The sequence below is a fragment of the Pantherophis guttatus genome, chromosome 5 (assembly GCF_059756535.1).
Source record: "Pantherophis guttatus breed Tessera chromosome 5, ASM5975653v1, whole genome shotgun sequence".
NCBI classification, from domain to species: domain Eukaryota; kingdom Metazoa; phylum Chordata; class Lepidosauria; order Squamata; family Colubridae; genus Pantherophis; species Pantherophis guttatus.
This window is the reverse complement of record NC_142067.1, coordinates 27,021,201-27,037,849: the sequence shown is the minus strand read 5'-3', so window position 1 is coordinate 27,037,849 and position 16,649 is coordinate 27,021,201. Positions and strand designations below refer to the sequence as shown.

The 16,649-nt window shown below is 32.9% G+C and overlaps 1 protein-coding gene across 5 annotated transcripts in view; it reads right to left on the bottom strand.

Moving 5' to 3' along the window:
• NBEA (neurobeachin) overlaps positions 1 to 16,649 on the bottom strand; it is a 365,883-nt gene that overhangs the window by 36,991 nt on the left and 312,243 nt on the right. For all 5 annotated transcript variants that reach the window (XM_087894770.1, XM_087894771.1, XM_087894772.1 and 2 more), the window contains 2 exons: positions 11,618 to 11,770; positions 1,530 to 1,697 (listed from right to left, as the gene is read on the bottom strand). In XM_087894770.1, coding sequence (XP_087750896.1) covers positions 1,530 to 1,697; positions 11,618 to 11,770 — 321 coding nt within the window. The remainder of the gene's footprint in view (positions 1 to 1,529; positions 1,698 to 11,617; positions 11,771 to 16,649) is intronic.

The window sequence follows — 16,649 nt, the reverse complement described above, 5'->3', positions numbered from 1 at the left end:
ACACTCATCTTGCAGCTGTTGCATCTTCACACTTTTCAACCAAAGTGAATCTTTTTATAGAATGTTTTATATTTCTGCGTTAATCTAATAATAATTTTCCTAAGATGAATTGACAAGCTAGGAGGCAATACATGGAAGGACATTTTGCAGAAACCATTTTTTTTTTAAAAAAAAAGTGCTACAAAATACTATACACACATGCTAAAAGAAACCTGCATGCTTACTATTCTCTGTGTATTTATTAATGAATAAACAAATAAAAACAAAAATAGTATGTATAATAAATGTACATACAGTATGTATGGATTTCAAAATGTCCAACTCTTCTAGTAATTTAGTAATTTAGTAACTCTTCTAGTAAGTTAGTAATTTACTAAATATAACATGTTAGAAAAAACAGGTAACCCATTTTAACTTCACTTGTTGATTAAATCAATATAACTGTAGAAAATCCAAAGGGATATTTGTAATATCAGCAAAATTCTCTGACATCAAATCTACATTTTAATAACATATGTTGTTTCATATTACCTCAGAAGAGAAATAATTTTTTAAACCAGATTTCCATCTTTAACTGCCTTGAATCAATTATTCAAGATACAGATAACGATTTATGATACAACAAATAAGCTTGACCAAGTGCAGTTATACAGACACCTTTTTGTTTTGAAGTACAGGTAGTTCTCAACAATTGAGCCCAAAATTTTTGTTGCTAAGTGAGGCATTTGTTAAGTGAGTTTTGCCCCCATTTTATGACCTTTCTTGCCACAGTGGTTAAGTGAATCACTACGGTTGTTAAGTTAGTAACACAGTTAGGTGAATTTCTGTTTTCCAGTTGACTTTGTTTGTCAGAAGGTTGCAAAAGGTGATCACATTAAAAAAAAAAAAAGAGCCTTGGTGGCGCAGCAGCCTAAAGTGCTGTTAAGTAGCACTTAGCTGCCAGCTGCCTGCAATTACTGCGAGTTCAAATCTCACCAGGCTCAAGGTTGACTCAGCCTTTCATCCTTCCGAGGTGGGTAAAATGAGGACCCGGGTTGTGGGGGCAATAAGCTGACTTTGTATATAAAAGAACACTGCTTAGGGGAGGTCGAAAGCCCTATTAAGCAGGTATATACAAAAAGTATGAAGGCTATTGCTTAACGCATTGTAAGCCACCCTGAGTCTCCAGAGAAGGGCGGCATATAAATTGAACCAATAAATAAATAAAATACAATAAATACATGACCCCGGAACACTGTAACCATCATAAATATGACACAGTTGCCAAATGCTGAATTTTGATCACATGACCATGGGGATGCTGCAATAGTCATAAATGTGAAAAACAATCACAAGTCACTTTTTTCAGAGCTGTTGTAACTTTAATCGGTCACTAAAGGAACTTTTGTAAATCAAGGACTATATGTATTATGGGATTACAAAATAAAACAAAATAACCTTTTTTTAAAAAAAATGAAAAGCAATAATTAATAATTTTAAGATACCTTTATCATAATTGAAGGGAAAAAGTGTTAGCCAGAGGTACTTACTTCTCTGAGAACAGGATCAGTGATACTGTCAAGGTTTATGGAACCTTCATATGTCAAGTAATGGAAAACATTAAGTGCCCGCACTGCTTCTGGCCCTCGCTGCTTATAGCCAAATATGAGATCAATCCACTGGTGAAGCTGACAAGATACAAATTCACTTTCCAGAGCCTAGAAATGAAATTGAGAGGATGAAAAAGGGGGAAAAATGCTTCTATACAAGTATCATTTTCTATTTCTTTTACAAACAAGATGTCTTCTCAGAATTTCCTTTAAAATTCTTAATATGTTTGCTATGAACTTTGTAAATACATGTTTTGTGAGCTTTTATTGGCATTCAGTTCTTCATCTATGCTTTTCGTTCTATTGAGAGCTTATTGAGAAACATCAATAGAAGTACTAAAAATATTTATTTTATGTTATTGAATTTAGCGCAATCATCCAAATCAAAGCATCATTGATAGAACCAATTGAGACTCAGCTTTAAAGGAACCAGTTAAGAGGACTCTGTCATTTCCACCTGTTATTTGATCAATTGTAAAATTATACATTTTTTTCAAAAATTCAAATCTGCTTCTTAGATTCTTTCTACTGTCTCCTGAACCCTGGAATGATAAAAGGTATAGCATCCTTTTAGGTATTTGAAGAGCATTATCACATTTCCTTTCAGTTTTTTCATCTCAAGGTTAAATATGCTCAAGTCTTTCAATCTCTTTTTGGAGGAATAGTTTTTTGTTATCTGATTATCCTTGGTACCATTCTTGGAATCTGTTCCATTTTCTCTGAAATCTTAAAAGTTATGTCAAAACTTGGATACTAGTTGAGTAGATCTAACCAAAGCAAAATAAACTGGAACTATTATTTCTTTTGGTTTGGAACATATACTGATGCAGTCTAAAATAAAGAAAGAAATATGAAATAAAATTACAGTTGCTTTTTTGCATATCACTCTGTTGATTCTGTTGATTTAAGTTTACACTTCCTATCTCAAGATCTTTTTCAAAAGGATTATAATAGCAATAGCATAGCAATAGTATTTAGGCTTATTATATTAGGCCACCAATTAATCAAGTCAGGTATCTTTCATCACATACTTGAAAAATCTACTTCTTCTTTCAAAGTGAAGAACTCTCTTTTTCTGTGTGTGTGTGTGTGTGTGTGTGTGTTCTTTTGAGAGTGGGCATCAGTATTTCATTTTTTAATGTGTATGTGTGTTCTCAGCAAAAAGTGACAATAAAGCTTATCTTATCTTATCTTATCTGATCTGATCTGATCTGATCTTATCATCTTATCTTATCTTATCTTATCTTTTGTATCCTGCTAAATTCCCTTCTGTCACATTCATTTGCCTCTTTAAGAAAATATATTCCTGTCTACTGTATTTTCAAATTAAAATAAAGGCAAGTTATAAAATTAAGAATACTAATGAGCTTTGTGGCTTCTTAGTGGCTATGTAATTCTTCAAATGCAGCAAAAGTCTTTGTTCCCAATCCTAATTCATTAGAATATTTGTTAAAATCAACCTTGTGAGGCAATAGATTTCAATCAATTTAAGAAGTACTATTCCAGGTTAACTGGATTGTAGAGCACAAACTGTAAAATCCTGGCTTTTTTATTCCAAATACAGACTATAATTTTACAGTGTGTATGCCATTTTTCTACTCTTGAAGAATGGTGTAGATGTATATTTAAACTAAACCCTGATTTATAGAATTTTAAACAGTACCAAGTTATTATGAATTTCACAAAAGGAAACTTGGGTGGATAGTGGATAGCAAGATTTAGAAGTCTTATATTTTATCCCTATGTCAGCCGTTTTTTTCAATATTTCTAACATTAACCATTCTATACATAGAACATGAGCATGCAGAGGTTTCAGATGGAAATTATTTAGAATAAAAATGCATGCTCAGTTTAGCAGTAGAAATATAGCCTTAACTGAGTCAGAGCCATGTGATTTTATCTGCCAGTAGTCTTCCATATTAATCAGAAAATAACATTACTAGCTAAATATGAGTTAAGAAAAATATATTCTGCAAAATAAATAGCTAAACAAAATAAAAACTTACAATCATTTTTTCTTCTTAAATCATTGTTAAAATTGTATGCCCTAGTAAATGGAAGCTAGCCCAACTGCATCCAGTAAATTTTGTTTCAGACTAAACAAATATAGGACTATAGAGAATGGCAGCAATTCTAGGTGTGTGCTTGTGTGTCTGTGTATGCTTCCATTAAACAAGGTTGTGAGGAGAAGGATGTCAGAATTACATAATTATTATATGCAATGTAATTTTTATTTAACAGATCTTGATGCAATAGTCTTCAGATGTAACAAATAGATTCTCCACTGTAAATGCGAATGACATAAATGACGCAAATTTATAATTTGTGGTAATAATATTACTGCAGGTAATAGTCATTGGATGAATAGGGAATTAGGAATAATGAATACCTGTTCCCTTAATTAATTAATTAGATAAAGGTTTCACTGTATGTTATTAATTATATTTTCTCTTAGGGTGCTGTTACAGAAAATACTGCATATGTTACTACCAATCTCTTTGGCATGTAGAAGGCCATCAGAATTTTATAATCAATAGGCAAATTTATCAACAGAAATCAACAGTGTAGGGATTCATGTTTTATAGTTTGTTCATAAATTATACTAATTTAAGAGATACAGAATAAGCTGGTTTACTTTGTGGATGACAAAGCTAAGCACGATTTTTTTATTTCAATTAAAATTACAGTAAATTCATGAAATTCTTATTTAAATCTAATCAAATACTCTAAATATATTTATTAATTTTTACTGTCTGTTATGTGAACAATTACAGCCTTATAGTAACCTTTGAAGGAACTTTTGAAAATCACATCCAAGGCTTTTGGCAAATATAGAGGCTAAAATACTGTATTAGGATTATGATTTAAGTAATTATTGAACAAAAGAATCTACTGGATTACCTACAGCCATTTGGCCTCATTTAATCAAATAACTGTCATGATCAAAGTATCACATTCAAATGTCATTGTAAAGATCAAATAAGATGGAAAATATGAAGGACAAGATATGAATAATATTCATAAATAGATGACTGTTTAAGAAACAAATTGGAAGGGAGAAAATATATTGAATATGGACATGATCTTGGACTTCTATAAAATATCTGTATACTCCATCTTTCTAAATGACAAAACTAGTATATTAGGTAGAGGAAGACATTTCCTGAATCTGAAAGTATATTTTCTGTTTGTTATATTCAGCACTGCAATTTGTAGCATACTACAATCTGTGCCTTAAATAATCAAAACACTGTCACAATTAGTCTTGGATTACAACAGGTCATGTCTTGAAATTACAAATGCTTGCTTTAAAGTCTTTGCTGTGTCTCTGTGTGTTTTACATTACAGTTTCATACCTTGATTTAACATGCTTGGCTTGTTTCTGAACCTGTTTTATTTCAGACTCTCATGCCACCACAAGTCTTCTGGGATCAAAAAGCTCAGCAAGACTACGAAGTCACATCTGTGAAAAGCTTTCTTCTCTTTTTTGTAAACTGGTAGATTATGATTGATGAACCCAGCATTAGGGTAATGTTAGCAGGAACACTTACTGTTTCTGTCCTCTGTGACATCATTGAGGTCAGGCCATAATCATGTTAGCATTGAACACAATGCTTTATTAATGTTTCATGGCTATGTCAGTAGTAATCAGTCCAGCTTGCTATGGATAAATTAAACTGAGCCAACAATCACTGATGTATAAATTGAATGCTCTTAAAATCCACTGAAACACATCCTAAAAGTTACTGAATGTAATCACTCCTCTAGCCTTTTTAATGAGAGCAATCTGCTCAGGAATTTTTTTCGATAAGAGATTATTTCTCAGTTAAAAAATATAAAATATTATTATTTGGTTTGCAAAATGCTTTCTAAATTAAAATGGGATCAAGTTATTATGCAGTACTACAGTATTTCTCTCATATATAGCAGACAAATATAAACAGAATGGAGTTTAATAATATACACCTCACACATGCACACAAAATCATGAACATATGTACATACACTGTTAAATATAAATGCACCATTAATTTATGAATTGAAGAAATCAATAATCATCAGTGTCCTCTAATTTTCATGTGATTATCTGTAAAACTGGGAAAGTCTTGAATAGAGATTTTTAAAAATATTCTATATAAAAGGGTTATTAATATGTAAATGTTAAAATGCATTTATAAATATCAGGATACACAGCAAAGAATATAAAAGAAATCTGGTAAATATTTTATTTTCAAATGAGATAACATAATTTGCCAAATATCTCAGCATTTTTGGCACTAAAGGTAATTAAAAATAGGCCTTTATATAGGCCTTGAAAGCTTTATATAAAAAGCATAAACTAGGAAAAGTTGATATATTAATAACTGTGAACTTGTAGAATCATAGAATCACATGGTTGGAAAGGATCTTGAGGGACATAGTCCAACCCTCTGCCCAACGCAAGAGCCCTTGTACCACCTTGGGCAAATGGTTGTCCAATCCTTTTCTGAAAATCTCTAGCAATGGAGCACCCATGGAATGCAAGCTGTTCCATTGCTTAATAGTTCTTAGTGTCAGGAAATTCCTACTTATTGGATCTCTCTCTGATGAGCACCCACCCATTGCTTCTTGTCCTATTTTCAGGTACCATGGGAAATAAATTGATTCTGTATTGCCAGTGGCAATCCTTCAAGTATTGGCTACATCATGTCTCCCCACAGTCTATGAAGAAAGGGTCTCCCCTTGTTTTATAGGAATAAGCCTCCAGATTCCTGATCATCTTTGTTTCTCTTCTATGCACTCTTTCTAGAGCCTTGTCATCTTTTCTGAATTATGATGACCAGAACTGGACATAGTAGTCCAAATGTGGCATCACCAGTGTAGTAAAGAATGATGCTATCACTTCCCTTGACGTTGATACTCTTTTTTGTTGATGTAGCCCATGAAAGTGTTGGGGTTTTTTTTTGCAGTTGCATGATTTTGTTTTTTATATATTTTTAATTTTTAAAATTTACAGAGGTTTTCTCTATTTTTAAAACAAATGTAGTGGATTTTTATTTTTTCAGAAAGTATTCTGAGAGTTATTGGATTAATTATAAAAAAAATTGCATGTGGCAAATGAACAGAGGGTAAATGGAAGTAGGGATGTTTACAATAATGTTTAGCAGGAGAGTAAACTAGAGAAGAGTACACTGATTGGTCATCTCCAGGGATTAGACATCAAGATAGATTAGCTACTGGAATGGGTGATACATGTGGGAAGAGCCATCATGTGTTTGGGTGTGCCAAATTTTCCAACTTTCTATTTCCAGACATTAAAGGTGCTCAAAAGTTGTGACATGCCTTGAGGATTGTAAAGATATTTTGGGTACTTTAATATAATTTAAATGTGCTTAAGTAACTACATAAATAGCATAACTTTTTAGCATTTTGTTTGTTTCAGGATATCATCATGTTTTCATGCAAATATTGTGATGGATTATATCATTTTTATCATGATGTCATCATGATCTTGGGGAAAGAGAATATCTGATATCTATTCCATCTTAGATAACAGACTGAACTCCAGGAGAAACAAGAAAAGTATGCTATCCTGATCTAATGCATACCATTTAGATATTGACAACACTGTGGCATCAAGTGGAAGTTTTTAGATTCATGTGGCACTGGAAAGCATTGGGAGAAACACAAATTTATATAAGAGCAGGATATTCCACTTGAAGTGAAATGGAGATAGGCTGCTGCTGTATAACATGAAAAATATGGTAGAACTGTGTTTCCCTGGAGGAAAGATGACAGATGCTGGGCAGCATCCAGTTAGAAAAGTGTGAATATTTCAAGAAATACTACAAGGGGTAAGTACTGGAGTTGTCACATCAATGAAACAAAAAAAGACAAATACAGTATAGCGCCAACAATATTTGAGAGAGGCATATGTATAGTTATTTCTGTGCTAGTACTAAAAAAGTTTCAAATCGAGAACTAAGAATTCTTATTTGTTTTTGGAATGCAAATGTTTGCGCCAGGAAAGAGAAGACTACAATGGGGAAAGTATTGCTAATCATAAACTAACATATTGAAAAAAAAGACTAGCTTCCTTCATAGAATAACTATAGGGGGCAATATCTGTCCACAAATGTAAATTAGATCTAGAGATATATTATCACCCACTGATTAAAATATCAAGGACAATTGTGAGATGTTGAATGAAACCAGGAGTACAAGTAACTTATTTTAATAATTGGAGGTTTCATATAGATTGGGTACATTATGCCTTACATGACATAGAAACCAAATTTCTGAATAATTTAAATTAATGTGCTTTAGAAGAATTGGGTTTTGCAATTTACCAAAGAAAAGGCATCTTTAAATTAAATCCTAAGAAGTGACCAGCATCTAATCATTATGAAAACAATAGGAAATGGTGGTTATGATACTATTACATTTAGGATGTATGCAAATGTATGCCAGTCTTACACAAATCACATTTCATTACAAAAGAAGAAACCGTTAATGAGAAGACTGAAAAAGAAGACTGAAAAGAAATATCAACAGAGCCAAATCTCTTCACAGTATCAGAAGCTTATTTTAAACCACTAAAATTGGTTTATTCATCTCTGGAAAAGGGTCCAATGCTGGGAAATGTGGAAGCACAGAAAGGATTATTAGCAGCAAGCTGGATGAACTTACTTGCAGTGGTGAAGAGTGCATTGTCAGACATGAAAAACCAGTTTAGGAACAGATTGTCCTGAAGAAAATCTATGTGATCTATAAAGTTGACATTGATTTGATGGCATATAATCAACCAACCAACCAACCAAGATTCAACAAAAATATATTCCACAGTTTAAGACAAACTATGACTAATTTAATATGAACCAACATGGCTTTTTACATTGTTCAGGAAGCTATAAAACCCAAGACATTTTTCTGCAAGAAATGAAAAGTCTGTTGTCATGAGAAGGAGAAAAGGACATAATATATGGGGCGGAAAGTGTAAAGTTGTACTAAGGAAATAATAACAAAATAATTTAAGGAGCATACCATAGGAAGAGAGACCATCTGGTAAGAACTTATTTAAATATATTCAAATTAAAAAGTAGCAGGGAAAGAGGTTGGGCTGTTGGGCTGTTCGACAACAAAGGACTGAAAGAAATGAAGATTGCAGAAAATCTGAATGCATTGAAATTCTCTTTATTACAGAAAAGAATGGAAAGATATCTAAGCTTGAGAGCTACAGAGTTTACCTTGGAGAAACTATGTGATGAGAGATAGCAAGTCTGACAGGAAGAAAACATTAGAAAGAAATCCAAACTAGCTTTCTTAACTGTCTTGAGTAAAAGGAGCATGGGGGTAAATGCTGTCAAGTTTTCATTTTAGTTAGTATAGCCTATACCTATAAAATACAGCTTCAGAAAGTCTGGAAAGGTTTTGTAGAGTCTGTTTTGTGACCTGACCTACCACATAGGGCTGACATCAAGCCTGTATTGACTTTCTGTCAATACAGGCTTGATGTATTGACAGAAATACATCAATTTATAAGTGGGGTAAGTTAGAATAATTAAAACAAACCCAAGAAAAGTTAGCTTGGACCCCCTTGGGTGAATTTTCCCATACTTCCTATTTTCTGTGCTTCTGTTTTTCTTTTTGTTTAATTGCATATTGTTATAGAGGCAATGGCAAACTACTGAAAAGCTTGCCAAGAAAATTGCAGGGATTTGTTCAAACAGTCTCTGAGAACTGAACACAATTGAATGGAATTGTTACTTACTAAACATGATTCATGCGCTGAATGAGAGGTTATATTAATCAAATCAATCAAAACAATAAATGCAATTGTCTTCCATTTCAATTTAAAGCTGAGTTTCAAATAAACATAACGTTCACTAATGATTTGGGAAAATATAATGACAGATTCTTTATTCTATCTGACAAACAAACTATAAATAGCCTTAGCAATTGCAGGTTAGAAATACTGAGAATTGCCTTATACCAAATCTTATTGATACACACATATTTATATTCTATTCTGATTAATTGCTTTTCTCCAGGGAGGTGCTTCATGACCTTAGCAATTTTAAGATGTGTGGATTTCAAGTCCCAACATTCTTCAGCCAAAAATTGCTTTGGAAATTCTGGGAGTCCATACTTCTTAAAGTTGCAAGGTTGAGGAAAATGTCTCCAGGGACTCAAAAGAAGGCCTTCAGTAGACTTGCTGTCTGATATAAAAGATATACTCAATTTCTGGAGTAAAATTTCCAGTCATCTTGCAAGTGGTCTTTTATAGATGAAATGAAATAGGTGAGACCATTTGTAATATTTTCATAGAAATCTAATAGTGACATAAAAATGCTTAAGAAAGCATTTTCTTTTACAAAAGAGAATGGGTGCTACTATAGTACTGGATAAATTATGAAGAGCCTTTGTAATGTGTTGATTTATGCAGAGAGAAAGCAGCTCTGGGAAATGCACTTTAACAAGTAATCCTTAAATAGTGTTATTAGATTCAGCACCCGTAAATTCTAATTTAGAGTATAAAACATAATGGACATAAAAGCATTACATTCAGCCATCTGGGTTTGATGGATAATTTTACATTTATTTGAAGCATATATAATTAACTCTCAATATTTTTTATTATTTTAAGAATGGCTTGGATACATACATAAATATATTAGTAAAGTAAATGTATTACATATAATCATAATTTATTTTCTATATTTATAGTGCAGGCCTACTCAGCAGCAAGTCCTATGTGTATAGGGGAGCTTACTCCTGGGAAAAGGTGCACTGAATTGTATTTCACTTGTCTGAATGATGAGCAGGGAGTTGGACTAGAAGACCTCCAAGCTCTATTCTGATTGATTGATTGATTGATTGATTGTATCCTTTATAGAGTTAACTTTTAGATTTTTGTGCCTTTTGGAAAAGCACTGTTGGGATTATATAATTAATATTTGTCAATTCTTTGTTTGTTTATTTGTAAAATTTATATCATGACTTTCCTTCAGGACCTCGAGGTTCCTGCTTCCTACTGCCATTTTTCCTCACAATACAGTATATGTTTGAGAAGGATTGGCTGAGAGCTTGTGATTCTCTTAAAGACACTAATGAATTTCTGTTGTTAAGAAGGACCAGAATTTGGTTTTTCCAATATTTCCTTCACCACTGCACCATACTAGTTAGGTACGTATTGTTTTATATGTATGATAAGATAGATAGCAAATAATATTGTATCCCAAAAAACATTTTCCAGAGGTATATCTATTAATTTTTTTCAGCAAAAGCAACGGAGTCTTGTGGTATTCTTAAGATGAAAAAAATATAACTTTATATGTATGTGTTAATATTCAGAGAACAATTCAGCTTGAAAGGCCAGTGAAGCAGCTGCATGCACACATATATACATAGGGAAGGCATCTGAAACACTTTATTCCTGAATAGATGTATTTTTATATTTGCCTTTCTCAATGTAATATTTGTATCGGCACTTTTTCCATTTTTTCCTACTATAACTTTTCTGATAAATATATTTTCCTGTGCACTGCTTTGATTAGAAGGTTTTGTCACAATATTCTGAAAAATATGGATTTTGAGATATAATTGTATTTCATTTGTTGATTAAACTGAGACTGAATTAGATATGCATGCATATAATGTTAATACTTTTCTATACTAACCCTAGCCCATAATATTTTTTGTACTGATCTTTTTTTTTTTTTTAGAAAATCAATGGCATTTTTATTGGGGACTGCAAGAACCTTTATTAAGTTGAACAAAATAATTAAATTTATCAGGGGAATGATGGTTTTATCATAAGCCTCCACTAAGAAAATTCCAATGAAAATTATTGCATAAAGCCAAGTAATTGGTAATACAGGTAATACAGGATAGTTGCAATCAAATATTGTTAACTCCTTTGTGTGTTTTTTTTCCTTATATTTTTCCTTATATTTTCAGTTGTTGCTTTACAGTGACTAAAAACAAGGCTATATTAATTTATACATTGGGTGGACTTGTTAGCAAGCTTGATTAAAAAAAACCCTTACCATTCGATTGATGCGGACAAAATCTTCAGGCTTCTTGGCCCAAGGGGGAAGTTCAACATCATTCACAATAGTTTCATCTTCTCTGGCTCCAAAATTATATCCATTACTGTTGACAAACATTTCTGGCAGGTAGTAAAACTCTGGAATTAGTTCCTGTTTAACAAAAGAAACGAGCTTTATTATTCATCATGCAAAATCTGCAGTTCTTTGCACAGACAAAATTATTCAATAAATCTTATATTGTTGCATTTAATTTTGAAGTTCAACTCTCTTACATTGCTTACTACATTACATTTGTATTTTTAAAACATCTTAAGTAATTTCTCTATTAATAGATTAAAATACTAATTTCCAGTCTACTAGAGTCTTAAATGGTGGACACAGTTCTAGGGAACTGGGAATTCTTTTTCTTAACTTTCAAAAGGAGAAAAAAGAGGCCTTCTATAACTATATACCAAACAATTTCCCCTTATTATCAGACAAAACAAAAAAGTTTATTATGTAGTCAGATTATGAGATTTAGAAATGCCAGAAACCGAGTGAAGCCCCATCTGCGGGATGTAGGCAGCATACAAAACCACATCCTCTCTGGTCCACAGAAAAACTCTCTCCATGGAACCAGTCCCTGTTGCCCAAAAGTTTGGGGGGTGCTGGTTTAATAGGACACATCATGGGGTTATCAATAACTAATAACCAATAACTAATAACAAATCCTATCTCATTTTTTTGGATAGTAGCTTCAGCAAAGCATTCAACCCTCTCTTCTTTAACCAAAAATAATCCTATTTAGTAAAAAAAATCATCCTATGAAAAGGGCTAGTAATTCATTTAAATCATGATCCCCATTCTCGAAATCCAATTCCAGGGGAGGATAGAAAAGACCCTTCCATTACCTCAGAGATGGATAATGGATAGGCACAAATATTAAGTGCTGAGGCATGCATTCACTGCCCAAGCTTTAGACTGAGATGAAAGAGGGAATGCAAGAACAGACAAGCCTTCTTCCCTTGCTCTGAGTTCCAATTCATCCACTCTCCCTTCAAGGCAGACAACTTTATAGACACCACTGGTATTTGGGGGATCTTTGACTTATGTGGATATTGTATGTGAAGTTGATGAATCCAAGAAACCTGAACATTAGCAGCAGCATCTCCTAACGTGTCAGAACAAACATTTCAGTCAATCATATTTTTGAATCTTCCGTGTCAGTCTGGAATTTAAAACATATTCCATTCCATTTTGAACTCTTTTCTGTTTCACAACACATGGTTGTCCAACTTTCACTTAGAAATTATCTATGGCTATCAGATTATTTTGACTGTTGGAAGTTCTAACATTCAAATAGAATTTGCATTCCTGTAACATTATTCCATGTCTTATATTTCAGGTGATATTTTTCTGTACAATATTTGATATTTTTAAAAAATGCTAGATATCCCCAGTTTCCAGGCTAAACATGTGAATTCCTGCAGCCCTGTCTTCAGAGGACTTTATTTTCAATTCCCGATCATCCACATCATCCTTCTCTTGCACCTGTTCCACTTTTACTGTATCTTTCTTAAAACGTGGTGCACACAGACAGACAGAATACTTGTGGATTCAAAATTGGATTAAACAATTTCTTAACAAGAGTCTTTCATATTTTACATGGTTAACAGAACAGTATACATTCCTGAAAATAAGCCTTTATGTCTATTTTTCTAAGGAACTGTCCTGTTACTTTTTTGGCTTCTTATATAGCATTAATGTGGCTTTTTTGTTGCCATTCTGTTCTGTAGTATATAACTTTTACATATTATATAGTGTTTTGCTTTGCTATCATTTTGAATTTTATTTGGAAAATTGTAGAAGCTTAATATATTTCCATTAAATTTTCAGGCCTCCATTCTCTTTATTCTTTTCTCTCCCGTACTCAAGCTGATCCCCTGGTAACCATTATTTTAATAATCACCTTGGCTGATGGGAGGGGAGTATCATTCAGTTATAAGAATGTCCATTACCCTTATTAATTTACAATATGTCACCTTATTGTTCTAGCAATCTTTTCTGATTTGTACAGTCTTGTCCAAGAGCAATATAATATAAGGTGACCAGACGTCCCGCTTTTGGCGGGACAGTCCCGCTTTTGAGCAATTTGTCCCGTGTCCCGCGGCGTTTCAAAAAAGTCCCGATTTTTCTTGAGCCCCAGCTGATGGCTAGAAGAAAAAAAAACTGTTTAAACTCTTGCCCGGGGCTTCAAAGGGCCGCCCTACAGGCAATCAGTGTAAAGCAGTTTTTTTTTCCCCTAGCTAAGCTTCAGAAACGAAACCGAAACCAGGGTCTTTGGTGCAGCGTGACAAAATGAGGCAGAGAGAGATTTATTTTTATTTTTATTTTTCCTCCCCAAAAAAGGTAGGTGAAAAACTGCAAACAATGGGAAATTTAGGAGGAGAGTTCAAGATTTTAAAACACAAAGGAAAAAAAGCTGTATTTAACTAGGGAATTGTAATAATTGAAATACTATTAATTGTATATTGTGTTGAAAGCAGAAATGGTTAAGTTGTGGTTTGGAGGAATATATGGGGGAAATTATTTGGTTTATTATTATTGGTAAATATAATTAATTGATTTGTAAGAAATTGGATTGCATGGAGATAATTGGAATATTCATGTTCATATTAATAAATATACAAAAAAGATAGTTATATAACTAATTGATTTATATTAAAATGTTGAATTTGTATTAAACAACTGTATTACATAATTAACCAATGTGAGGATGGATATAAAAATAGATGACAATGGGAAGGGGTATAATATAGAATAGAAGGGAAAAATTGAATTTGATTAAGATTAGAGATGAGGATGAAGGGTAATATTGGTTTTTTAAAAAAATAGATGAGGAATAAATATGGCAAAAAGGAAATATAGAAATTGTAAATTTAATTGAAATGACTAAACGCTGTTTAAATTTGTGAACCAGCCAAATATTCTGTTCAAAGAAAATACATTGTATGTTTGTATGTGTGTTTCTAATTATTGCTATTTATTCATATTTGTTCTCTTTTAGTCTTTAAAGTTTAACAATTCATTCTTTATCTTAATATCTTTATATTTGCTTGGGATTGGCTTTCTTCCCTTTCATCTTTTTTATTGTACAGCAATCTTTCTCCTCAAACCTACCACCTCTCTCTTTTCTTTCCTTCTTACTTTCTCTTCCCCCCACCCTCTTTTTCTCCTCCCTACTTCCTCTTTCTTTCTCCTTCTCCTCCTCTCTTCCTCCCTCTCTTACCCTCACTCCTACTCTAATTTCCATTCCTTCATCCCTCTCTATTGCTGTAATCCTTTAATGCATATGGACTACTCAGAGGGCTGAAAAAGTTATTTTTGACTGGTCCTCACACTTTTGACCAGTCCTCGAACTTATGACTGTCCTCACATTTTACATTTTTGCCCTATCTTGTCATCATGGTGAAGAGAAGCAGTTGTGAAATGAGTGACATGGTTGTTAAGAATGCTGCATGGGCATAAATGTGAGGATGGTCATAAGTGTGAGGACCAGTCAAAAGTGTGAGGACCTGTCAGAAATGACTTTTCAGCCCTCTGAGTAGTCCCTATACACATAGCCATGGCCACCCGGTCACATGACCAGGTAGCCACGCCCACCCAGTCACATGGCCTCCAAGCCACGCCCACACAATAAGCCACGCCCACAATGGTGTCCTTCTTACCAATGTTAAAATCTGTTCACCTTACCCTATAGACATAGCCATGGCCACCCAGTCACATGACCAGCTAGAAAATAAGCCCACAAAATAAGCCACGCCCACAATGTCCCTCTTTACCAATGTTAAAATCTGGTCACCTTAATATAATATGTTTAAGAAGCATTCAAAAATTAGTTTTTGAACATTATATTTTTGCACTTTAGAGTGGTTTCTTTCCAAAGTAACATTACCCTATAGCTTCTTTACTCTGTAAAGCACCTTTACAAGTATATTTTAAACTATACTTCTTAATGCAGGGTACTCTATCATACTAATTTATTAATTAGGGTAGTATGTCTCTTTTGTTCCTAAGTAACTTTCTGCTTTTCATATGCAATTGTTTCTTACTATAATGGGTAGGTATAACCTTAAGTCTTGAAATTTAAGGGAATCAGGTCAGTATGCTATGAGTGAAGTCTGCAAAAAACTTTAATATGCTGTTTTGCCAAAGGCAAATAGGTCATTCAGTTTACATCAGGATATCAAACTATCCTGGTTTAATGAAAAACAGAGTTTCATACACAATATTCAAAACTGTTAAGGTGTTAGTTTAATTGGGTGGTTTAATTAGTTTTAATTGTAATTATATTTTATTTTATTGAGTGACTACTTCATGAAGGCACCTGATCAATACTAAAGGAAAAATGAGTCATACTATAGGATTAACATTCATTAGACATTTATATATTCAACATATACAAATAACATGATGTTGATTGTAAGGTTATGGCAGTTAACCGAAGCCAGTAAATAGTTTTCCTCTCCCTCCCTCCCTCCCTCTCTCTCTCTATGTATGGAGAAAGGGAAAGAGCAAAATTTAATAGTGATTTAATTTTTTTAGAAATTTAATAGAATTTTATGTAAACTAGGCTTGAAAAATGTATTCAAGATTTATACATGGATCAGAAAACTAGGTTTATAGTATTTGTAATAAACCATTACAAAATAATCTATTATATGCAGCTTTTGCCTGGATAAACAGTCTTCATAAACTAGATGGATGCTTTCATCTTAGTATTTATTTTATATATTTAAAGTGAATCTTAGTAGAAAAAATAGATGGCTAACAAATACTCCTGATAAGAAAATCTTGCATTTTGTCTTTCTGAAAGGACTGCGATATTAAATCAAAATTTCATGCCAACCACCACTTTTCAAATGATGTGAAGCACAAAAGGGATTTCAGCCTCCAGAAATATTCATATATTCTCTTCTTCACATATTATTCTTCTATTTTAAAGTTCACGGATACAATATAACAACAAAATATGTTGTTTATTTTTCAG